Source organism: Limulus polyphemus, unplaced genomic scaffold (genome assembly GCF_000517525.1).
Source record: "Limulus polyphemus unplaced genomic scaffold, Limulus_polyphemus-2.1.2 Scaffold2221, whole genome shotgun sequence".
In the NCBI taxonomy this organism is placed as follows: domain Eukaryota; kingdom Metazoa; phylum Arthropoda; class Merostomata; order Xiphosura; family Limulidae; genus Limulus; species Limulus polyphemus.
Genome location: NW_013667831.1, coordinates 166,609 through 192,004, shown reverse-complemented (window position 1 = coordinate 192,004; position 25,396 = coordinate 166,609). Strand labels below are relative to the sequence as shown.

The 25,396-nt window shown below is 32.6% G+C and overlaps 1 protein-coding gene across 5 annotated transcripts in view; it reads left to right on the top strand.

The window, feature by feature from the left end:
- The first annotated feature begins 2,419 nt into the window (after positions 1–2,419).
- LOC106466322 (PHD finger protein 3-like) overlaps positions 2,420–25,396 on the top strand; it is a 185,870-nt gene continuing 162,893 nt past the window's right edge. For 2 of the 5 annotated variants that reach the window (XM_022394301.1, XM_013926595.2), the window contains exons 1-2: positions 2,495–2,623; positions 16,452–16,638. In XM_022394301.1, coding sequence (XP_022250009.1) covers positions 16,514–16,638 — 125 coding nt within the window. In that variant the 5' untranslated portion in view covers positions 2,495–2,623; positions 16,452–16,513. Of the gene's footprint in view, positions 2,639–16,451; positions 16,639–25,396 lie in introns of all 5 variants that reach the window. The other 3 variants (XM_013926598.2, XM_022394302.1, XM_013926596.2) reach the window with 3 other exon arrangements.

The window sequence follows — 25,396 nt, the reverse complement described above, 5'->3', positions numbered from 1 at the left end:
CAACCTACAATTAGGGGTCAAGTTTGGTCTAAATTTTAGCCATATTTGCAAAGTTATTCAACAAAAATCGCTTAAATCTGACTAAAATGTTTACGCACGCTTACGCAAAAAGTCACGTGAGCTATCGGTCTGAAATTTGTACTACAGCTTCACCTAAGAGTAAACGTGGGCCGTTTTTAGTTTTTTATCATTGGTATTAATGACGGTTGGTTTAGAGAGCAAAATTATAGGGTTGTTACGTCTCTGTTCGTTTGTTAATTTTCCGTATAAATTCTTTCCGAGAAACTTCAGCGATACAAGTCCTTTCTTAAATAAAACTAGTTTATTCTTTCTCGTTACAAACTTTGTAATACACTTAATTTCCACAGTCAATTTAACTTAAACAAATGCTATAATTCACAATGATTCACGCGCTTTACTTACGGTGCCTACCACCCGCTTGACTCAACTATCCGTGTCTGTATCTTCAATCTCTGTATCTGCGATTCCAATTCCGATTAATTGTCTCGCTTTATCTGGCGCGCTTATATACAGGAATAGAGGACGTCTAGCAAATACTGGATTATTCGTGATGTTCCCCGATCCTTCTAGAAACTCATCACGTGACGCTGGTAATACATCATAACTTTCTAGAAGGATCATGACTTTTCCTGGCAACTCTAGTTTTTTCTAGGCGCCCTCTATTTTAGTATATAAGCCCGTCAAATAAAGCAGAGATATAATTGCAGATAGACAGATATAGAGACAGATAATTGAGTCAAGCGAGCGGTAGTGACCGTAACTAAAGTGTGTGAATCGTAGTGAATTGTAGCGTGTGTTAAGTTAAAGTGACTGTAGAAATTAAGTGTATTACAAAGTTTGTAACGAGAAAGAATAAACTAGTTTTAATCAAGAACAGACTTGTATCGCTAAGTCACTCGGAAAGAATTTTTACCGGAAATTATCAAGCAAGCAGATAACAATATGATTATGGAAATTAAAATTCTATCTTATTTTCTCTTTGGCAAAGAAAGTGAAGAGGCTATATTCTTGAAGTTTAAAAAAATATTCAGGGTATCGCTAAAATAAAGACTTCTAATTTATCTGCGATATAATGAAGTGTATTCTGAAGAAAATAAGTCGAGACTCGAGAGTACAAGTTTAAGCTCAGAAAAAGCCCGGCTAGGCTCTAGCTAAATCAGATTTATTTTTCTAAAAAGTGATTGATGGAATGTCATTGACGTCAGTAGTGGTTGAAGCTGGTACATGATATTATGAGCAGAACTGAATTTCCTAGAATACATTTGTTGTTATTGTTTGTTTTTGAGCAAAGCCACATTGAGCTCTTTGCTGTGTCCACCGCGGGGAATCGAACCATGGATTTTAGCGTTGTAAGTCCATAAACTTTTAGCTAACTCACCTATAGACATCTGAAAACTAAATGGTGTAGTTGAGTTTTTACTTTTATCATAAGTAGGTATTCAAGGGCAGCCTTGAAGGGTCAAATGGTCCGCTGTTACTTACATTTTATGTATATGTGTGTGTGTTTTAGAACAAAGCCGCAATGGGCTATCTGCTGTGCGCGGGGAATCGAACCCAAGATCTTGGCGTTGTAAGTCCATAGATTCACCACTGTCCCATCTGGGAACATTTTATGAACTAGAAAATTATTTTCAGTAGCACCTACAAATAGGACATGAATATGATTAGGAATTAAACTATTATACTTACGAAAAAATGTGCTGGTGTTGTTACAAGTTGTTTGATGTAATTGATATACTTATCGGATTAAAGATAATAAAGAATAAATTGACAAGTCTAAATGAAAACTTTTTATATTTTGAGTTTTTGCAATGTTTCAGTCAGATGAACTTCGTCAGGCAGTAGAGACCGTGTTACAATATATTTCTGTTCAGTACTTTTCAAATGAAAAATAAAATAATATTAAGTACATAATGAACATGTAACATGGAAATTGGAATTTTGATAAGCTCTAAGTTTCAATTTTCACAACCACATTTTGGGCCATATTGATTTTTGAGTATCCCATTTTCTTTCTTCATAAATGGACAAGAGTAAAGAAATCTCATATTACGCTTTTGAACTAGCATTTATATATGTTAAAAACTTTAAATAAAATCAGAATTAATGTTTAGTGAGGAACCTACTAAACGGAATAATTAATTCAACATTTAGAATGTTACTCTTACCTGATGTTGACTCGATACTATGAGTTGAAAGGTTGTAAATATGAAAATCAAAACTTGCCCACAGTGAAAGTTGCTCTTATTGTATTTTTGAATAAAAGTAAAAATTAATATTTCTGTGTTTGATTTTATGAATTGCCTAGGTGTTGCATTAATAGAGGAAGGAAACATTTTACTTGCCATAATATATATTTTTGAAGAGAATAGGATTGTGTTTAAAACCTTCCATCACTGGTCACGTGAACTAAATGGCCTTGCAATTGATTGCAGCTTCAATGGCCCCAGATCCAATAATGTAAAGTGGGAGAGTCCATATTTGATAGGGTAAAAGAAGCTTTTCGTTTTGTGTAATATCGAAACTTGTATGTTAAAACTGTTAATTTGGGCAGTTTTTGTTAATTGTAATTAGAATTGTTAATGAAGCTTTGTACCAATTGGTAGGTTTTTGCAAGGTAGACACATTATTTGTACAGTTATCCTGTGTTATTAATGTTATCCCAGTTTAAAGATTGATAAGTGTTACTAATAGTAATACTAGTAGTAAGTGTTACTGTGAGCATAACTAAAGCTGGCTTAGATCGTGCTTAGAATTATTTTAGGCTTAGCTTGAGGGTGAGAATGAGATGGAGCGTGAAACAGAGTTGGAAGTATACTGTGACAATTGCAGCACATTGCAAAAAAAATAAAAAAACAAGTACTAACATTTTAAGTCCATGTTTTCTTGAAGTAAATTACATAAAAGAGGTTTTATTTGGAAAGGTCAGACATATTTTCAGTTGACTCGGTAGTTTCACTTCTTCAGTAAAATGAGTAATGGAAACCAGTTCTTAACACTTTATAAAAGTTTATTCTTTCCCCAACCTGTATTTTTGATATTTTTTGGCTATTCTTTTATGTGGTACCTTACCAAAAGCTTTTTGAAACTTTTAAGTACACTAAATCCACACCTTTTCCCTCATTCAAATAACTAAGCTAAACAAGTAATGTCCATGATAACAGATTATTATTAATACAATTAATAGATTAGTAACTAAATAAGGTAAGATCAGGACCTGGGAGAGGGGGGTACACCTGGTGTAAATCACTGGGGCCTGGGCTCAAGCAAATATTTTCCATATATACCATACCAAAAAGTCCTTCTTCTCTCCATCTCAAAAAAAGTAGTATTTATATGCTGATGTTGCATTTTGAGGAGTCTTATATATGTATATGATTGAGGGAAAAGGGGGGGGGGGTAAGGAGAGGATGAGGTTCCCAGAATTAGGGAAAGCACCAGGACCCAGGATTTCTCCCAGGCTCCAAGTAAGATTTCCCTTTGGTAAATCAATGCTGATTTTAATTTATAATATCACATTTCATTGAAATATTTTTAGAGCTTCTTATATTAAACTCTTGGATTTTTCCAGCCCTAAAAGTAAGACTAAATGGCTTATAATTTCTAGGGTATAAGCAACTCTCTGATCCTCTAGTATCTACCCACCAGCTATTGATCTGCTAAAAATCAAAAAGGGATATTAAAAAGCCAGATTAAGACACCTAGAAACTGATGCTCACAGAATTGCTAATATTACATCACCCTCTCCCCCTCAACCCAATAATATGGGCCATCCTCAGTATAGATAAAATAAATTACTAATTTGTCCTACATAATTAGGATGAGTTCAGTGTCTTCCATTCCATATCTCAGTTACTCAGGGGCACAATTTCATGTCTCAACCAATATGGTAAGTCATTAGGCTGAATAACACACTATAATGCACATATAAAACATTACCATAGAGATATATATAGTGATGCTCTTCAGTTTCAACCAGAATGTTTCTAGGTACACCTGTTAGTCCAAAACAGACAAATTAAAAGACCCACTACAACAAGTTTACTGTATAGTTACTATTTTCATATTATAAAACTATTGGCTTCCACACCACTCTGATGATCTGAATGAAAATATAAACTCTTAAATATTTTGATCCATTTTCTCTTAATTGGCCAAAGAAATACCATGACTGAAGTAAGGTAACATATATTAGTTACAAGAAAAACTATGGTAAGACTACATTTCCTGGAATACTTTTTAAATGAAAATATATCTTGCACAATTTTTCTGTAATTACAAGCTCTAACATATATAATGGAGCTAATTTACTAGTAGTAAACTGTATACTGCCTCTTGATCTCAGGTGGCTTTTAACCTTTGTCATATCATTCAGTTTTAGAGATTGATCCCTATCTTGTTTACCATGTCCCAACTTCTGTTTTTCATTGGCCTTTCTCAACATAGTTTTTATAAAAGTATAATATTCTTGCATGTTTGCTACCAAGTTCTTTCTATACTGCTCTATAGTACCAACATTATTAAGTAAAATCCAAACATCCAATGGAGAAATGGAAATTTAATATCTCTCTCAAACAATTAGCCAGAACTTGAAAACTGCACATTCAAATTTAAAAAAAAAAAGTGAAATACTGGAGGAGGAGGCCTGGTTGCATGTTACCTGTAGAAACATTTAAATTTTATATGTTCTGAGATGCAATCTTGTACATTTTTAATAAAGAGTTAATGGAAATTTAACAGCTCTTACATCCATTTATTCTTATTTTTAGTAATTTGTCTTAATTAATAAAGAGATAAATTGATTTAATGAGATTGGTAAATAATAGTCTTAGGATTAAAGTGTTAAATTGGGGCTTGATGGTGTATTATAAGCATTAGATTAAGTTTAGTGAGTTTAACTGTAATGGTGTAAACAAAATGCTACTACAGGATCAAACAAAAACAGCATATTAAATGTAACTATGGAAATAAAAAATAGTTCAAACAACTAGAATACAAATTTTATCACTTATGAAAACAATTAGTAGACCTGTGCTTGGTCGGGACTAGGTACAAATGTTAATAAGCAGCACGACATAAATCTCAATGTGATTCATTTCAATAAATATCAAAGGAATTAGGAATAAGAACCATAAAAATAAAATAAAAACTAATTCACCAGAGAATAACGCAATGTTTCAGAATGAAACCACTTCTTAATATCAAGAACACATATTTGAACAATAATACTTTTTAAGTGTATCTCTTGAACTAACTTGTTTTCAAGATCAAAGAAGGCTTTTTATTTAGTGACTAGCTATTACCATAAAGCTACATAATCTTTCACAACATTAATATCAGTATGTTGCCACTAACAGAAGGTTGTTAGTTTCTTAATACACATATATACTCAAAATCAGTGTGCTCTAGGTAGAAGGTAAGTTAGTACTTTAATTTAACGGAAAATTCATAGTTGAACTAAATGATAGAAGGAATAATACGTGACTGATAAACAAAATCATAAAATAAAAGTAGAATTTACTATCTAGCAACACAAATTTAGCCACTGTTTAGTTTATTGGTAAATTGTAAAACAGGTTGAATATATTGTATTACTACATAAATATCATCTAAAGACTAGGTATTTGTCACTTCTTATTTTAAAGATGAACTTTATACAGTAAGAAGGTTGTGATGACACAGTATAATATATTTAACTTTAATGTTAGCCTTAAATGTTGTCAGTAGGCTATTTATATTTAGTGTTATATATTTCCAGGCTATAATTGTTAAAATTAGTGTAGGTATTAAGCACTTGTGATTTGTAAGGTATATATGCAAGGAGTAAGTTTTATTTTGGAATCCTGGAATTGGCAATCATTTTTAAGGAAGCTAGTAGTGAAGATGAGCAATCTGTGTACAGAGTGTGCAGGCTTGAAGATAAAATGGAAGCTATCTTAAGCAAAGAGAATGGTAAATTGTGAGAAGATTGTGGGAGATTTCAAAAGGAACTTAAGTTTTTGCATATGAAGGATACGGCATCTGATAATGACTTTCAGGAAGTTAGAAACAATACTAATCTGGCTAGAAATAGTGAATTTAATTGTAATGAGCAGTTTCTAATAAGTAACAGATTTCAGCCTTTAGCTTGTGCAGATGAGGAATAGGGGAGGGAAAAATAAAAGGGATAGATGGGGATGGAGATTGAAAAACATGAAGATAATTTTATATGATATTATAGGATAATGCGTGGAGTAAATATGGAGAAAAGAATTAGATTATGTTATTCATGGGCAGGGGTGGAGAATATAACTGACAGAACAATTGATATAGTAAAAGGTGCAAACAGTAATGCAAGCTTTGTTGCCTAAATAGGAGCCAATAATGTAGGGAAGGGTAGGTCAGAGAAGCTAATTTTTAAATACAAGGGATTCTAAAAAAGCATTTAAATAATAGGGCCGTAATAACATAATTCTGTTGGGGTTACTACTGAGCTTTGATTGTGGGGATTAAATTATAAGTAGGACACCAGGGTATAATTTTAGGCTTAGTAAAATGTATGAACAAGTAGATTGGCTTGATGAATTTGTGGGATCAGTTCAATAGGTAAAGAGAATTTTTTGGAATGGATGATTTACGTTTACATTAGGTAAGGTCTGGCTTGTGGGCAAGGGCTATTAATACAACTGTGAGGGCAGCTTTAAACTAGAACTAGGCAGTATTCAGGGCCAGAATAATGATGGAAAAATAAGATGTAGAGAAAATTATAGTGTAGAAACAAATTACAGAAGTAGGTTTAATGGTGGGTTAAACTATTACTACTGTAATGCCAAAAGTATAAAAAATATAATGGATTACCTTAAAGCACTAGTTGGAACTGAAGATTTTGATGTAAAGGGAATAACTGAAACCTAGTTAAGTTTATTTAATTTTGATGATAGGAGTTGCTTTTAAATATGGGGTTATAGGTTATTTAATAGGGATAGAGTACTAAAACGAGGGGGAAGGACTGGTTTTGTATATAGAATGTATGTTACATCCTGTTCAAGTTTAAGATAACAAAGCTAATAGCAGTGAGGTTAAATCTGTTATGGTTTCTGTTAGAGGTTATTAGGGGAGAAGGCTTTTAGTTGGAATTTGTTACAGACCACAAGATGAAACTGATAAAATTAATGAGAAAATCAACATTGAGGTAAAGAACCTAGCTGTTAATGAGGTCATAATTATAGGGATTCTAATTTCAGGTATATATATTGGAAAATGTTAGATTCAAGTTATGAGGAAGTAGGTCTTTAGAAATTGTTCAGGATGGTTTTCTTCACCAATTGGTTAGGGAACCTGCTAGGAACAGTGCTATTTTAGATTTATCATCCTAATATAGAAATGATTGATAAGGTGGAGATTGGGGAACATCTGGGTGAAATGATCATTGGTCAATTAGCTTTAATGTTTTGCTGCATATCAAGATAAGGAATAAGGATATTTTGATTCTAGATTTCAAAAAAAACAATTGAAGGGATGAAACAAGAATTATCTGTTGTGAAATGGACAACTGAATTAATTGGAGATACTGAACAAATATGGAAAACTTTAAAAAAATTTTAAATATTCAGAAGAAGGGAGACTGCAAATAAAAAAAACAGGTTGGCTCACAAAGGATATGAAAGATAAGATTAAAAAAAACATTATAAATGTTGGAGGTTTAAATTGACTTTATGGCTGGAGATTTAGAGAATTGGTTAAATGGAAAATTAGGAAATCAGAAATGTTTGTTGGCTGAAAATGTAAAAGTTAATAGTAAGGATTTCTTGAAATGCTTTAAGAGTAAGCAAAATGTTATGTTGGTGGTGGGGGCTTGAGGGATGATATTGGAAGTTTTGTATTTGATGATTACGAGATGGCTGGGTTTTTAAATTCTACTTTTTTTTAAAATTTACCAATGATGATTTAAGTGATATTCCTCATCATGAACAGTTGTTTGATGGAAACAAGGTCTTACAAGGTGATCACACAAGGTAATTCTGAGCTTGTTAAGGAGAAATTGGGAAGTTTAAAGAATGATGATATTTCTTCAAAGGTTTTGAAAAGGTAAGGATTGGATATGTGAGCAACTGGTTATTACTTTTGTGAAGTAGTTGAATAGTGGGCAGGTGTCATATTATTGGATGTTGGTTAATGTTACTCTTCTTTTTTAAGGGAGATGATAAAAAATTCTATTAGCTTTACATCAGTCGTGGGAAAAGCTTTTGAAATACTGACAAAAGATTTAAAATCTTGCTTGATAGTCAGCATGGTTTCATTAGAGGAAAATCTTGTCTTAGCAAACTTTAAACATTCTTTGAAGAAGTTACTGCTTGTGTAGATGTGGTTATTGGTGTGAATTTAGTATATCTGGATTTTCAGAAGGCATTTCACAAGATGCCACATAAAAGGCTAGTTAAAAAAAATTATTGCTGTAGATGTGGAAGATAGATTGGCTTAATGGAAGAAAGCAGAGGTTTCTTATAAATTGAGTTTACACAAACCGAATTAATGTCATAAGTGGGGTGCCTCGGGCCCCAGTGTTAGGGTTTTATTGTTATTTATAATAATAATATAGGTGAAGGAATGGTTAATAAATTATTTAAATTTAGAAACGTTACTTACATCTCTGCACTACAAAGAGCTATTACTTTGTGCATAACTGCTGTGGAATTTACTGCATATGCCACAAGTTTTGAACATATTCCCACCCATACACGTGTACATGTTAGGGCTTAGACGAAGTATTTGAATATTCCGAAGCTGACAGAGGCTTCGGATCTGCCAGTGCCCATTCGATTGTTCGCATGTTTATTTATACGCATGCGCTATGCATACAATTTTTTATTAGAAAAAATGGCGTCAGATAAGGGCGCGGTTGGAAGTAGTTGTAAAAAGGTTTCAGACGTATGGAGTTTTTATAAGAAACTTCACAACCGTAGGAAAGCCATGTGCACTATTTGTAAAAAAGAATTTGCCTATTTAGGCGGGACAACAAACCTACGGAATCACCTCGCGTCGAAGCACTCGACTCTTTACTGTCCGGACATCGAGATAACCATAACGGAGAGCAGGAAGACGCCTACCCTTAATGGATTTGTAAGGCCTGCGAAGTGCAATGATACACGTGCAAAGAATATAACAGACAGAGTGACTCAAATGTTCGTTCAAGACCTACGCCCCATTCGAACTGTTGAATGAGATGGTTTTCGTAACTTAATGAAGTACTTGGAGCCGGGATACGTCTTACCAAGCAGAAAACAATTTACTGCTGATATCAACCTTAAACATGCAACGTGCAAACAAAGTCTGAAAGAAAGGCTAAGTGAAGAAGCAGTGTTTATATTGTTAACCACGAATATATGGACGAGCATCAAGACAGAAAGTTACATCACCGTAACAGCGCATTACATTGATAACAGCTGGGTGCTACAGGCCTTTGTACTGGAAACCTTACCTTTCCCAGAACGGCACACAGGGATAAACATTGCAGAAAAGCTGAAGAAAGTGGTGGAAGAATGGGAGATTATGGAGTATGTAATGCTACTAAATAAAAGCTTCCAGATTCCAGAAGGCCTGTAATCAAACTCTAGGAAATCTTCCTTGCTCAGACTACACAACTGCTGCTGTCCAGTCATATTAAACTTTGACAGGTCAAATGCCTGAAGGCCAAACTCATGTACAATCAAACTGTAACAAATTAAATACATACATTGTTACTCAATTGTAAGAAGCTTCGAAAGTTATCTTGCAAAAAGCTTCGAAGCACTATTTATAATATTCGTTTCAGCCCTAGTACGTGTATTGTGCCAGTCTATGACATAATTTTCATAATGCTATAGTTTTTCACCAATAGGAGGTTGATGCAACCTCCACGTGCAATAATGGCCATGTATCATAGGCTTATTATTTCCTTAGCACTTCTCATGTTCAGATATGATTTTTTCTGTGCCTTTAAGAGTTTTCCATCACTTTGATTGACTAGTTTTCTTTATTTTTACATTACATTTTTCCTTGTTGCAGTTTTGTTGTTTCCATAGTTGCCACATTTCTTCTTTTTACTGTATTAGAATAAAACAAATAAAAAAATTGTTCATAGATTGTCTATTTATATGAATTCTCAAATTCACATTGCTTCTACTCCCCAGGGACAAGATCTCATCATTTACTCTTCTTTGAAGCTGATTCTGGGTTCTAGACCTATCAGCATCTGCCACTTCTGCTTTGCCTATCTGTGATATCTCTTCACCAGTGACCCTTGAGATGTCCAAGTTCTTCTTTGTGGTCAGTTCATACACTTTCATACTCCACATCTTTTTTTTCTTACTGTCCTGATCCTCTGCGTCTTTAACTTCATTGACATTGTGGCCTCTTTGTTGACAGTGGATGCTGTAGAACCTGTCTCATGCCCCACTCAGAGATTTTATTCCTGACACTATACTCTATAATAGGGGCTGGTTGATGTTATTTTCTGAGTGCTCCTTTCTTCTGCCTAGGAGAGAGTTTGATTGTTTTTCCTTATCTCTTTCCCTTCTATTTCCTCATTGTATGATCATTCCAATCTTGATCGTCTTTTCTATCCTGTACAAACAGTCTGTTGTCATCTTACTCAGACTGCCCCTTTCTTTTGAAAATGCCATCAGCTGTTTTTACCATGTCATGCCTTCTCCACTCAAGATTTAATTGCCTCCTATTTAACTGATTGGGTTCATCAGCTTATTGGTCTAGCATATTTTTGTTTGGATGGGTCTGGCCATAAGTTTTTCACATCACCTCCCATCAGATTTGGCATATCATAGGCCCTCTTGTCTCTTTTTGATGCCAATCATTGGAAGAGATCTTGCAGGCTGTTATGTGGACTACACCTAACACATTGTTCTCCCATTAGTTGCATCATTAGGTGGTTTCGTGTGCCTTTGGGTTTTGCCTCTCTCGGGTTGGCATTCTCCAATCTTCTCAAAGGATCTTGTGTGGTGAGTTTTGCCTGCTGATTTTCATTTCCAATTCCACCACTGATCTTTTGTGATTTCTATGCCCCTCCCCCCCTCACATTTCATGACACCACCATATGTATGCCATTATTTTCTTACACATTCAAAATGTAACATAAAAACAACAAATACAGGCAAAACACATACACACAAACTTATTATGGGGAATTAAACTACATTAATTATGTTTGGTGTCATTAGATCCCTCCAAGTGGCTCTTGTTACCTCACAGTGAATACTCACTTGAAATATACATTGTGTGTGGGAGTACGGAAATTATTAAACCCATCCACTCTTACTGAGTGCCAACCATTGAAATGTGGTTTTCTGTAAGATTACTTTGGCAGCATATCTATATACTGACATGGCTGTTTCCACAATATTTGCAAGAAAAGATGGTACTAGATGTAGTCCTGCCCTTTATCAACCCTATGTACATGGGTGAGGGTCAAAGTGCAATCTTCATGACCTTTTACACAGTGCCATTGAGTGTGGTATTATGTATTTGATGTTGGAGTTATCAGCTATTCATTTTACCCTACATTGGTGATAGGTAATAGTACAGGAAATAAATAATAGGTAAATATACAGAGATACTGAAAAACCATACACATACAATTCAGAGGATCTAGTGGTTATGCAAATGAACTATGCAAATTGTGCCATGGTCAAAAGAATTTATATTCTTTCCATGAATGCCACTTTGCACTTGAACTTGTCAGAATTTGAGTTGGATTGATGTTGGCAACACACAGACATATATTGAGTTCGAATATCTTTGTAACACATCTGAAATTTTGTGTACTTATAATAGACTTATACATTTTACTAAAAGCTTGTTGCATTTAGTGTAGATACACCTAGTAAATTGGGAATTATAGTCAACAATCCTTCTCCAGTATGGGTTTTGTCTAATGGAATGTCCTCTTTTGCACATTCAATTAATGTTGTCCATAGTTAGTAGTGTAACTTAGAGTATTAACTTGCTAAGAATAAAAATACTTCATCTTACAATTTTCATGTTTAAACCTCTAGAATCTCCTAAATGAATATCAAAAGTTTTTCACATGCCATTTTTTCAAAATCCTTCTGAATATCCAAGAAAACAAAATTTACACTAGTCTCAGCAGTGACATTTTTTAAGAAAATCAAGATTTGTGAGATGAAATTTCCTTTTGTGAAACTGTGTGGGCTGTCCAGCAAAGTTGTAAATTTTCTTAGATGGCTTTCAATAATTGGCCTATAATTATCTGAACAAAGCTTGTCAATAACCTTAAAAATAAATATAAAATTTTTGAAAGCCTAAATAGTGGGCAGGTGCCAGAAGACTGGAAGCTGGAAAATATTATATCTTATTTTTCAGTTTTCCTTAGAAAAGATGAGAAACTACCAGTGAAAACTGAAGATTATAATATCTCTTTCTTCAGCATCCCTCAAAAGCCCACTTCCCAGTATACTTACCTTTAATGTATTCAAAGAAACCCTTGCTCTCAGTTAAAACATTTTCAGCTTGACCTTTTTCACATGCCTTTTTTATTTTCTATAATAATTCAAGTTTTTCATCTTAGTATTAATCTTTCTAAATGTGTAATGTTTTTCTTTAATATTTCTTAATTATAATAATAGTGAGTCACCCTGTTGTGTTAATAGTAACCACTCTTTTTTTTTTTCCCTCTAGCCATCTGTTACTGTAAATTTAACTAAAATTAAGCTACATGACAGTATATATATAAATTACACTGTAAATATATCTAGGTAAAATCCTATTAATAATTATTATTGATACTGTCAATTACTAGTACTACAGATTTACACCACCTAGTTACATGCAAGTAATTGCTAGATTTAAATAATTTTCTGAAGTAGTTAAATACGTACAACTAATATATTAATTTTATTTATTTTTTAATGAATATTAATTCTCCTTATTTAACTAATTAATACTTGTAGTATTTCTTTATTTCAATTTAATAATTTTAATATTATTCTAAAAGTACTATAGTATAGATGCATATAACATAATGTAAACAGTAAGGTTAGATCTAGTGATCTGTGTATTTGACCAAATTTCATGCTGTGTCTATTGCCTATTTTTCAACTAAAATAGACCAGAATTTCAGTTTAAATCCACATAACATTTTTTGCTATACCTTGATTTATCTGTGGTTACTATTCAGTGGACCTAGTATCAGGGCATGAAAAAGTGTTTTCTTAGAATGTTAAAGTGTAAGAATAGACTTTATGTATGATGTGGAAGTGAAACAGAATGGGGATTTGGTTTATAAAAAAAAAGCTAAGGTAGGAGTGTTTTGGTTAGTGATTACAAAAGTACTGAGCATCTAAATGCTCTTTTTTAATTAGTTTTTACTAGGGAAGATGTAGAGTAGAATATACAAATGCTTCTTCCTTTAAAAGGTTGTTAAGATAGATCACTCAAAACTTGGATTTGGCATTATGGCAAATAATGACAAATATATAAAACTTTGTTTTACACTTTTCAGCAGTGGATTCAATGAGTGTAAAACAGCTTACTGGAAATTTGAAGATTTTATGGCTGATTTTTACAGATTGGTGCTGATGCATCTATTATCAGTTGACGTAGGGATTGGTTTTTGACAGTCTGTACTTCTGTGTTTCACATGTCCAAACATACCTAATGTATATATACTAATGGCACGTGTCAAGCTTCAGAACTCATCTTCAAATAAATCATATACTTATCAGACTACAAAAAGGACACATTTTCATCGGAATACAAAACAAATATATATTAGATGAAGTCAAAGAACTTCTCTTAGATTTATTTTCCTATAAACCTTTGAAAAATCAATAAATAAACCCTCATTTTGGGATACATTGTGCTCTCTCCATCATGAAGGCACCTGAATGTATTGCATACTTTCACAAATAAACAAACTTATTGATCTGATCTTAAAAATCAGATCATAAAAACATCAGGGAATTCTTTAGATTGGAGAAGTATAGATGGCTGATATGGAAATCAGTCACAGGCTTATTTTAGAGATTCTCTAGCTGGAACTGGTGACTTCAAAAGTGTGGCTGAATGCTTGGACCTTCCACCAAAGTTTTGTAAGCACTGATGGCTGGAGAACATCAATGTTGTGGAAGAGTTACTCATCTTAAAACATATGGGTGTGCAGAAAAACCCACAAAAATTAAATGACTGTATTTGTTAAGCTGTTAATTATCAACTCATCATCCCTAAAGTACCATTTTTTTCTTTCAGTTGCTAGAGAAATCAGATTTTTTCTCAAATAATTCCAGAATGATACATTGATGTTGCCTTTTACAGATACATATCACTGGTCTTGTCAGGGGATTGTTGGAAATATTTTTCTCTTCAGAATAACAAGAGAATATTATGGACCACAACATTTGCAAGCTTGAATTTGACAAACAAAAAGATTTTAAAGGAACTTTTCAAAATTGATACTGGTTTTATTACAAAGAAATCCTTAATGATTTAAAAAGGGCTTCAAAAATTAGTGATAAAAACTTACTAGGCTTTACACTTGAATGCAGGTAATTCTTCAAGGCAGGAGTCCACCTTAAGTTTGCAAAGGCACATGTGGAAATGATGTTAAATGCATCGCCCAGTGCTGTTATGTTTCAATTTGTCCAAAAGTCTGGTAAATGCAAGCAGAGTGGAAGAAAGGAACTGTGACACTATTCTCAAGCAGTACAAAGAGTTTCTCTTGACATCCCTGCAATTGCCTGGCTCAAGAGTTTGTATATTTCAGAAAAAGCAGGACAGACTGGACACTCTACATTTCCATCTCCTTTCAGAAAAGAAACAATTCCAGATGCAGCTGATTTATAGGCCAGTATTGAAAGGGGCTTTTCTGTAAATAAAGAAGCTATTGCAGAAAACCAACAAAGCATGTCTATTAATGCTAGGAGAGCCATAATTGACCATGATGGTTATGCTAGGGGTGTCCTGAATGTCAACGTAACTACAGAAATGCTTACCTTTGTTGGAAATGTAAGACAAAAGTATAGGATAAACATAGAAGTTTAGAAAGAAGATGCTATAGAAAGGTGACAATAGAATTGGAACTGGAAGACCTCAAAAATAGGAAGATCAGACTTGAGTCTGATAATAAACAGCTATGTTCATCAGCTCCTCATCCCTCAACCTGTTGTTATGATAACTGTTTTATGTACGTATTTCATCAAGATGGAAGACCCAAACACCAAACCTATACTACACATCCTCACATTTTGCCCACCTTTGCAACATATTACCACTGGAAATTTTCTTTACTGGGAAGCTCTCTGTGATATAAATGTAATATGTGATTAAATAAATAACAAAAAGTTGGGTGAAGAGTATTTCCTGCTTGAGAAGGATACATTTTCCCACTGGGTGCTGCTTCATTAGACAACCTCTGGTCTCATGAAAGTCACACACCATGAGCTTTCCCATTTTTATTGCAACATCTAAGATATTTACCTCTCTCCAGGATTACTGTTTATTGATGTTGTATTGCTTTTCTGTTGGTGGAGGGTTACAGCATTATGACAATTACATCATAGGCTGGTGCAACATACTTAGACACATGTAGAGGTAGAAGTTTGCTCAAGGCTTGTGTCATGCACAGGAACTTCCATGGCAGTTGTGTGTCAGGTAATAGCTCTTGCAATGCAGAGAGGTGTCTAGCTGAAATACATTTTCAGATAAGAAATATGTTAACATTATGACTTTTATAATAAAAAAAATTGCTTTATATTAGATTTTTTGTTACATATATCAATAATACTATAGATAGTGGTTCCATTTTTTAAGACAGACAGTAAATACATATAAGGTTTACACTGGACTGAAATTTTTGAAAAAGTTGACTAACTTTTAGTGGAAATTGTGAGCCATGTTTCAGTATTTCTAGTGGCTTAACCAGTCCAATTCATGGTCATTAATTCATTTATGTTTAGTTGGTGTGTCTTCTTTAGTGTTTTTAACCCTTCCGACAAAGAATAGTTCCTCTTAACTTTTCTACACCATTTATAACCACTTGTCTGTTTTGTTCCCAGCCAGCTTCTTTTTCTTTCCTTCTGCTATAATATGCAATTTTACATTTTGTGATTGTGTGTTCAGATTATATTGAATGCTGCACTTGGTTTTTTTCTGTGTTAAAAGCTATTTACAAGGCACTTTATAACAATACTTATTACTTCAAGTACTAGTCACTTAGTCTTTTCTGAAAGAGTGCATTCAGAATTTTATCAAAATATTCAGTCACATTATAGACTTTTTTTGGTAAAAAAATATATTTAAAATGTCTTTATTCAACATTGTAGATTAGCATTGTAGGTTATACATAGTATTTTCTCAGCACATTTTGGTTTCCAAAATTTAACATGATTAACAAATGCAGTTATTCTTCAGATTAATTTTTTAAACTGTTGCATTTATTTCAGGTGTAACAGGTCCATTTAGCCTGCAGAGAACTTAGCTGCTGATCCTGAACAAAGTATGCAAAATGGCTACTAATACTGAAGTTGAAGAAGAAACTATAGATCCACCATTATATGTGGATGCAGTAATGATGGATCATTCTTATTCTTTATTTCATCAAGACTGTTTGAAGCATTTCAGACTAACAGAGTAGGTCTTTGGATTTTAAATTAATATTTTATTTAATAGTAGAGAAGCCACTACACAATTATAAAATCCCATAAATTCACCACTTTAACTTGATTGTCAAAAAATTCATTTTATGTTTCACCCTTTGCTTTGTTACAAACAGAAAGGTTTTTTATCTGTGAACATATCAGATTTACTTAAGGTAATTCTTGAATATGTTTTTTAATTACTCATTTACAAATTACTCATTTAAAGGTACAGGAGATATCTAGTATTTTAACTAATGTTAATAAAACCAATTAATGTTAGTCTTTTTAAGGCGAGGAGTTATACTAACGTACTTTATTTTATTATCAAAAGCAATCTACCTACCTAAAGAAGTTATACTTTATTTTATTATCTAGGCATCTGATGCCAGTTAAAAAACGTTTGGTCAAGATGTTCAGTGTGTAAAAGCTAAATCTGACACTGAAAGTAGTTATGACATATTGGTATGTCCCATAAATTTGTTTCCTAATTGTTACTTCAGGAGAAAAAAAAGTGAAGTTTTGCTACTTAGTGTTTTGATGAACTTTAAAGTACATATGGGTCACACAGTTATTCAATGAATAATTGGGATACATATACTTTAGATAAACAACACAATGTCAAAAAAAAGTCTTGTGCTTTCTAACAAGTCCAGCCTGAGAAGACATGAGTTATTTCCATATTTCTTAACTAAATAGTCAAATCTATGTTTTTAAGTTTCATTTTCTTTGTTTCTATAAACAGACTGATGTCAGTTAAAATTCATTGAAACAGTATGTCAAAAAAAAAGTCTTGTGCTTTCTAACAAGTCCAGCCTGAGAAGACATGAGTTATTTCCATATTTCTTAACTAAATAGTCAAATCTATGTTTTTAAGTTTCATTTTCTTTGTTTCTATAAACAGACTGATGTCAGTTAAAATTCATTGAAACAGTACATCTTTAAAGCTATTATTAATTTTGTTTTATGATAGAAGTTGTAATTATGAAGTTCATGTATTAGTTTCCTGAAAATTCCAAATGTTTCCATCAGTTGAAAATAAGCACTGCTTATATGTTACTGCTGCAATTAGAAAAAGTCTCTTACTTCTTTGGCAAATTTAATTTCATGTGCTTTTACTAATTGTATACATTAATCTCATACAAAGTGAGATGTTTGTTGTACCTTTCTGGAGATGTTTTGTTTAAATACAGCTTTATGGTGCATTACAGACACCAAGAATAGTAGCCTTTTTTCCACTGGCTAATTATAATTGCATGCCACAATTTTTTTGTATCCATACCTGAGGCTTTTGGTGCTTTTTGCCACCCATAATAATAGCTATCCATAGGTTACCATCTTTGTTAATATTTCAGTCATCTCTAACTTTAACTTAGTAAGTTAAATCTATAGATAGTGTTTCCATTCCTAAGGCAGACTGTCGGGTTTTTATGTATGTATGTGGGGAAATGATTCTTTACAGTAGGTGTCTGTGACTTGTTTGCAATAAATTCTAAAAATAAACAGACAGTACATAATTCACTTGTTTTAAAATAATATATTCAAAACAAGTCAAACTTATATACAAACGTTCTTTACACTGTTAATTACCACAGTTGTATTCAGTGCTTAAATAATTGTCTCTTTTCGTCAAGAGTACACACAAGCTGGTTCATTTGCTTTAGAAACCAAGATGATAAGACAAATTATTCCTATCTACTCTGTTATTACAATACAATCTGCTGTTATTACACTTTAAAAATTGCCACAATTACATTCTTTATGGCTAAACTTACAAACACAGTCTAGATCTATTTGACTATATCTCTCACTAACTTTGTCTTACTTTTACTTACTCACTTACTTGCACTAACTTGTTTGCTTAGATACATATATATCTATCTATAATAATAAAAGGGCATGTCTGTGTGTGTGTGTGTGTGTGTGTGACTGCTATAACTCCTAGAGGAAAAACCTAGAAATTTTGCACACATACTAAGTGGACCCTGAAGATGTGCACCTAGGTATTATTACTCATCCACGTGCATGCACATCTTTTTATGAGGCAAAGTAGGGAAAACCACGTAGAAAAGAATATGTGACTGCCATATCTCCAAGAGGAAAGAGCCTAGAAACCTGAAATTTTGCACCCATTCCAAGTGGACCATGAGGGTGTGCACCTGGATATTATACTTATCCACGTGCCTTTACCAAACAGGTATTAGATTTCACATTGTGTGGTCGAGGAGCATACCTGTTTCAGAAGGAGTGTGGACCCCGCTAGTGTGCTGTTACTATATCTCATTTTCACTCACCTCTCTTCTACACAGATGCTTTCTGTGTGGATTTTGCCCTCATCAGCCCCTCCACCTTGTCAATGTGGGATTCTAGCTATAGTGTGAGAGGAGGTAACATTTTCCTATACCGAAAATGTATTTCTGATAATACTTACCTCCTCATTTTACTTTTACATAAATTTTGTAGATACATTATTTATGCAATGATATCAAGCTTAGAAAGAGATGTATTAAGGTATACTGATGTTTGAGATGTAGTTCAAAGTGGCTGCGACACAATAGATTCCAGGAATGTTATGCAGAATATTATTTTAAATATGCACAGGAAGGAAAACACAAATACATAAGTGAAGAAAGAAGTAATAAAAGTATTTATTCACAAACATTTTTTTGTTTAACACAAAACTATCCAGCTTCTTCTGGTGTTGAGTATTTTATATTAAATTTATTGTTTTATTGCCTTTTGAATTATGTCTAACTAATACTCCTGCTACAGAAGTTGTAAGTCACTGGCAAGTGTGTAGCTCACATTACCCTATTAAATTACAAGAGCTGCTTGTGAGCATACCTTGTGAAGAATGTTTATTATTAATGTTCTTTATCTTACCTTATCTAACTTAATAAGCTTGTAATTGTTACATTTTAGTCTTTTATTATAATAAATAAACAATACACATGAAAAACAAGAAATATAGTATTTACCTGGGTGTTCTTTTTTTCTGTTGTTGACTGTCAGTGAAACTTAATCCTACATTTTATAGTAATGGTACTAAAGCTCTAAATATTTTTTATTTGATTAAATAATACACCTAAGAACATAGAATAATAATACCTAAAAATCAGAGAATGCCCTATAACTATCATAATTGTTTTAACTTTCTAATTATGTGATAAGAGCCATTCAAAATTAAGCTAGCCTTGACATTATGTTTCCCATGGGAATAAAGTTTGAACTGAAAGCAAAATAGACAATTGTCTGTATAGAAAACAACGTAACATAATACATCATTTGATAGCTTAAAAGTCAGAGAGAACTATTGATAATTTGTGAAAGATAGGATGTGACAAGTGGGCATGGCAAGGAGGTCTGAAGACTATAAAAATTATGCATTGCATGAGTACTAACTATATTATAATGATTAATTTACATTAAATTCCATAGTTCTTGGACTGGTGGTAAATAAAGAAGAGGAAAGACCTAAAGAGCAGTTATCACAATTCTCATACTAAGGGAGATTGAGGATTTTTTAAATATTTCCTTATAAAATTAAGAACTTAAAACTTATATAATATTAAAATTAATATATTAACTACATGTTGATGCTACATATATATGTATAACATGATAATAAAGTAGTTTAATTAATATTTTAAATGTAATTCTCTAAAGAGTCATGTACTTTGACTTGCCTTTGGTGAGAGGTTAAATCAATTTTGGGATCTCACTATATTGTAAAAGCTCATGCTACCATGCTTTATGTGATGACTGGCTCTGCAAAAGGCACTATCATAAGGCTGTTATTTCAATAATACACCACTCCTCCCTGTATGTTTTCCATAATTCATCATGTGTTTGAGGATGATTTTTTTTCAGCACTCATTTTAACAGTCCAATCACGCAGTAGTTGATAGATGACTTAACTGGTATGCCTTTGTATGGAATATCATAAATAGCCAATTCATTCTCCAGTTGCATGAGGTATGCAACGGTTAAACAAATCTAATCCAAAACATCTTAGGTGTGAAAAAAAAGTGCAACTTAAAGGAATGAAATCAAAGTTGGTGTTCAAACTGGTAATTACACTTATAGCATTAATAAGGATTGCCTAGCAAATATTCATTCATTAGTTAGCCAGGCCGCATTTTTTGTTCAACTTGGGGCATGATGGTGGTTAAAACAAAATATGCAGCCTAGCTAACTAATTAATGAATGTTTGCTGTAAAATCCTTATCAATGTTATAAGTGTAGGTACCAGTTTGGCTGCCAATTTTGATTTCATTCCTTTAAGTCACACACTCAATTTTTTTTTGGCCTCACCTTTTTTTTTTTTCACACCTAAGGTGTTTTTGATTAGTTATCATGATTTTTTGCCAATACATACCAACAAACCACAGCAAGTAAGAAAGTGACACACATTAGCTTTAGAATTGCAGTCCTATCAATCGGAACAGACCTATGTTTACAGAACCAATCAGGCTCTATATAAAATATATGGTGGTAGTTTTCCTCTCTAAAACAGTGTTAATAGCTTCCTTTATAGTAACACCCGGGAATTTAGATTAACAGGTTTCTTGTCATCAACTCCATGCAATCAATACAGCTGTATCAAGCATCATTATTTATACTAATTGCTTAAGCTAATATCACGTGACAGTAAACACTCTTTAATTAGGATAATTTCATAAAACTTGGTAAATTTGCGCTGAAAGGTTGGCAATGAATAATCAGTAATAACCATCCAGCAGTATGCTTGTTTTGAAAACTTAGCTAGAAACTGCTAATTTAGTTTGGTTGGCCTAACCAGTATTTGTGTCCTTTCACCTTATAGTTTTGCTGCTCTAAATCAGCTGTTTTTAATCTGAATGATAAAAACTAAAAAGGTCCACTTTTATTCTTAGGTGAAGCTGTATTAACAATGTTAGTCAAACAGCTCGCGTGAATTTTTGCATAGGCATGCTCAAAAATTTAAAATAAATTGGAGCACTTTTTGCTAAATAAATTTGCATGTGGCTTATATTTACACCAAATGAGACTCATAATCGTAGGTTGTAAAGATTTATCAGTGTATGAAAGTTGAAAAAAAATCTATGAAAGTTAAGTATGTTTTTCTATCGAATAAAATTTCTGTACTTTTGATCTGAAGGAAAGAAACAAAAGGAAGAAATACAATCAAAATTGGAGTTGTTATATTTCAGGTATTTCGTAATGGATTGCCTTGAAATTTGGTATGTGAAGTAAGAATCCAGTGTAGCATATCCACTGAAAATATGCAATAGTTTGGATTACCACAGTCTGATATACAGAAGGTGGAAAAATCGCTAAACTATCACTCCTGTTAACCTTTTTGAGACAGATCACAGGTGAAAGGCCATGTCATCTCGTTTGTTGACTCCCATTCAAAATTTTATTGAACTATTTCATGAATTTATATCAGTAAGTTTGGTATCAAACTGTACATTATAATTCAAATTTTAGAACTATACACTACTCAGTTTGTTAATTTAAAACTAAATATTAAAAAACACAGATAAACATTGATTTTTGTGTTATGTGGTATGTTGAATGTAGCACTGGTTCAGATTAGATATTTGTGAAGATAAAATACTAAGTCTATAGTTTGATACGAATTAGAAACTCAAATTACAGATATTGACAAGCCAGAATATAAAATAAGAAGGTCTTATTTTTTCTGTTTGCTAAAATTTTGCTCATGTAATAATTCACATTCAGTGGCACCCTGCTCACCTCTTTCCAATTTTGGAAACACTCCCTTATATATACACTTTCTTCTATATATGACATAAATAACCAATCGGAATGTCTCCCTAGTGGTTTTCTCAGCCTTTCTAATGTTTCTTCCACCATTTCTTTCTTTTGAATCAAGATTTTAATGAGGTAGGTTGTGTCTTTAGTCTGCTTGAAATTTCATATTTTTTTTAGACCTAAATACAGCTAAGTTACTAAGATTTATAAATTGTAGTAGAATTCTATGGTATTGATATGGTAATTAATGATGTTTTAGTTATTCAAAAGTATATATAAAACCTAAAACAGAATATTTTATTTCATATCCTCCACGTGCAAAATTTTTAAAGGCTTAGCAACCTATGTCAAGCAGCAACCGAGTACAAAGGTCGTAACTAGAAGACATAATTGTTTGCTTTACTTCTTTATCTACTGTTCTATGTTTTAGGAAAATAACTTTAAGAACCTATTTCAAAATAGCAACAATCAAAAAAATATATAATGTATAATAATTGAAATGTGACTGTATTTTACAAAATACTAGTTGACTAAGTTACCTTGTACAGACCAAAAGTCACCTTTATGTTATTTGCTACAGTAACATGAGTGCAGGTGAGCCGCGTCATGTAAGGGCAATATAATAAATATATATAAATGTATAATGTTATGAGATTTAAGCTATTTCGTCTAAACATTTATGTTTTCGTGAAAGAGGCATAATTTATGTTTATTTCGTAATTTTTTATGGTGGTTGTGAGATCGGTCAAATTTACCGAACCCATACAAAGATTGATTACTGAAAATTACAAATAAAATATAAAGTTTTTTTCTTCAGAAACATTTGATAACTATCCGGACATTATAAAGATTTCGCATGTGAAATTTAAAATTTTTCTGATGCATAAAAGTATTTTTAATCTTAAAATGAAAATTACTTTGCATGATAGATAGGCAAGATGTAAAAAGGAAAAAAAGGCATGAGAGAAACATTGCTTTACAAACCTTAAGAGTTAATAAAAGAAATTAGGTATTTTGCATATGTAAGCATGGTACTGATAATCTGCCAAATTTCATTAACAAATACTTACTAATTTAAAAATTATAGCATGAAAACTATAACAAGCACAAAATGGTTAAGAGTTTGGTCCTAGGGACTGAGCCCGGGTTGAAAGAGTGAATAACACTGTGTGTGTGTCCTGCAGCACATTGTTTTGGCCACACAACACACTGCTGTGAGTCTTGATATGTTATGGAAGCAAGTTATGTCACATTTCCAATCAGAGAACCTTGATTATGTCATATACTGTTGCCTGGGGCAAAATAAACAGCTTTTATTAGTGACCTTTGTGTTTGTGGATTTTTTGCAGGTTTCTTTCAGAATGGTCCATCTGCCCCAAGTGGAATTTTTTTATTTTTAAGTGTCATTATGCACAAAAGATATCACAATCATGAAATTTCTAAATCTGATCTGAATACATCTTTATGAATCATCTGAGTGTAAGAATATTTTAATTTGAAAAGGGCTGTTACTACCCTTCCCTTGAATGATTAATTTTTGCCTGCATTACGCTACCAACAAAATTCTAAACATTATTAAATTATAGTTCTTATATATGCCATTCTGTATTCAAAATCATTTTAAAATAGCATACTCAACTCTTCCTATTTAGCAGTGTGACTTCAACTAGTTGCACAGGAGAAGGATACAAGAAAGAATTATACCATGCTTTCAGGTCAGACTAAAGGTTCCTAGTGCAATACTCATACAATCATTAGATTACTGGCAACAACAATTGTTTTAAACAACATATACAAGAGGAAGAACCTCCAATCCATACCATCTTGTATGAGCATACCTTGACATGGCTTACCCCACAGACCCAGAGGTCAAACTTGTACAAGCTTACAGGAAATAGTAGCAACTGTATAAAAGATAAAATTCACACAGCGATATATTGCTGAACTTTAACCCAAGAATTTTGTAAGTTCGCATTGTGTGTTATGCACATCTACCATGAAAATTGTATAAACACATGTTAATAGTCTTCAACATTTTTTGTGCTAATATTAACAACTGCAGTTGTAACTAAGAGGTGGCATTTCTGATTAGATAATTAGCTCACGGTATAAGTAGAATAAATATTCTTTAAAAATAAACCATTATTAGAACATTGATAACTTTTCTTCCGTGGGTTTTACATGTCAAAGTAGTAAGAAAGTACTTCAATTTAGTTGCTGTTAGAGCATGGGATAATTGTAAATCACCTGTGCCTTGTAACTTTTACTTGCATAGTTTAGCAGATTTATTATTTCATTTGATAAATAATACAAAAAATACCATTTTTTAATTACTTCTCTTATAATAGCTTTACAATATGTTTAATTTTTTATTTAATTGTTTATAAGCCAAAGATCAGTCTCAGTTACCGTATGTTTATAAGCAATTTTAATGATATGATAAAACATGAAAGCTAAGTTTTTATTTCATTAAAAATTTTTAAATAATTACAAATTATCAATATCTTATGTCGACAAAGTATATGATTAAGTAAATGTTAGTGTGAAACTGGTATCAGTATTGAAACTGAACTCTCTTCTATAAACCAACTTGTATCTAAGCTAAGTGTAAGTATATTGTAGTTTTGGAGAGTCACAAGACTTTATAGGATGTCCATCAATATTTTCATGATTGAAAGTAAATGATAGTGAAATGGTTCTACATGCAACTAAAAAAAATATTGAAAATTGAAGATACAATATAGTTATGCATTAGTGTTTTAGGCTGAAACGGTTTTTTATTTGAAAATATATGACATTTGCCCGTCCCTGCTGATCATTGGATTGAATAAATTGGGGTCAGTTTGCTTTTAAAAATTTAAGGAATTTGGTTCACCTATTTCATTGTTTCCAGAGCACTGTGCCTCAGGACTCCCTAGTTCTCATTACCCCCCCCCCTGGAGTGGTGGACAGAGGCTTTTTCTCCGGCATGTTAGAGTGAATTCCTCCACTCT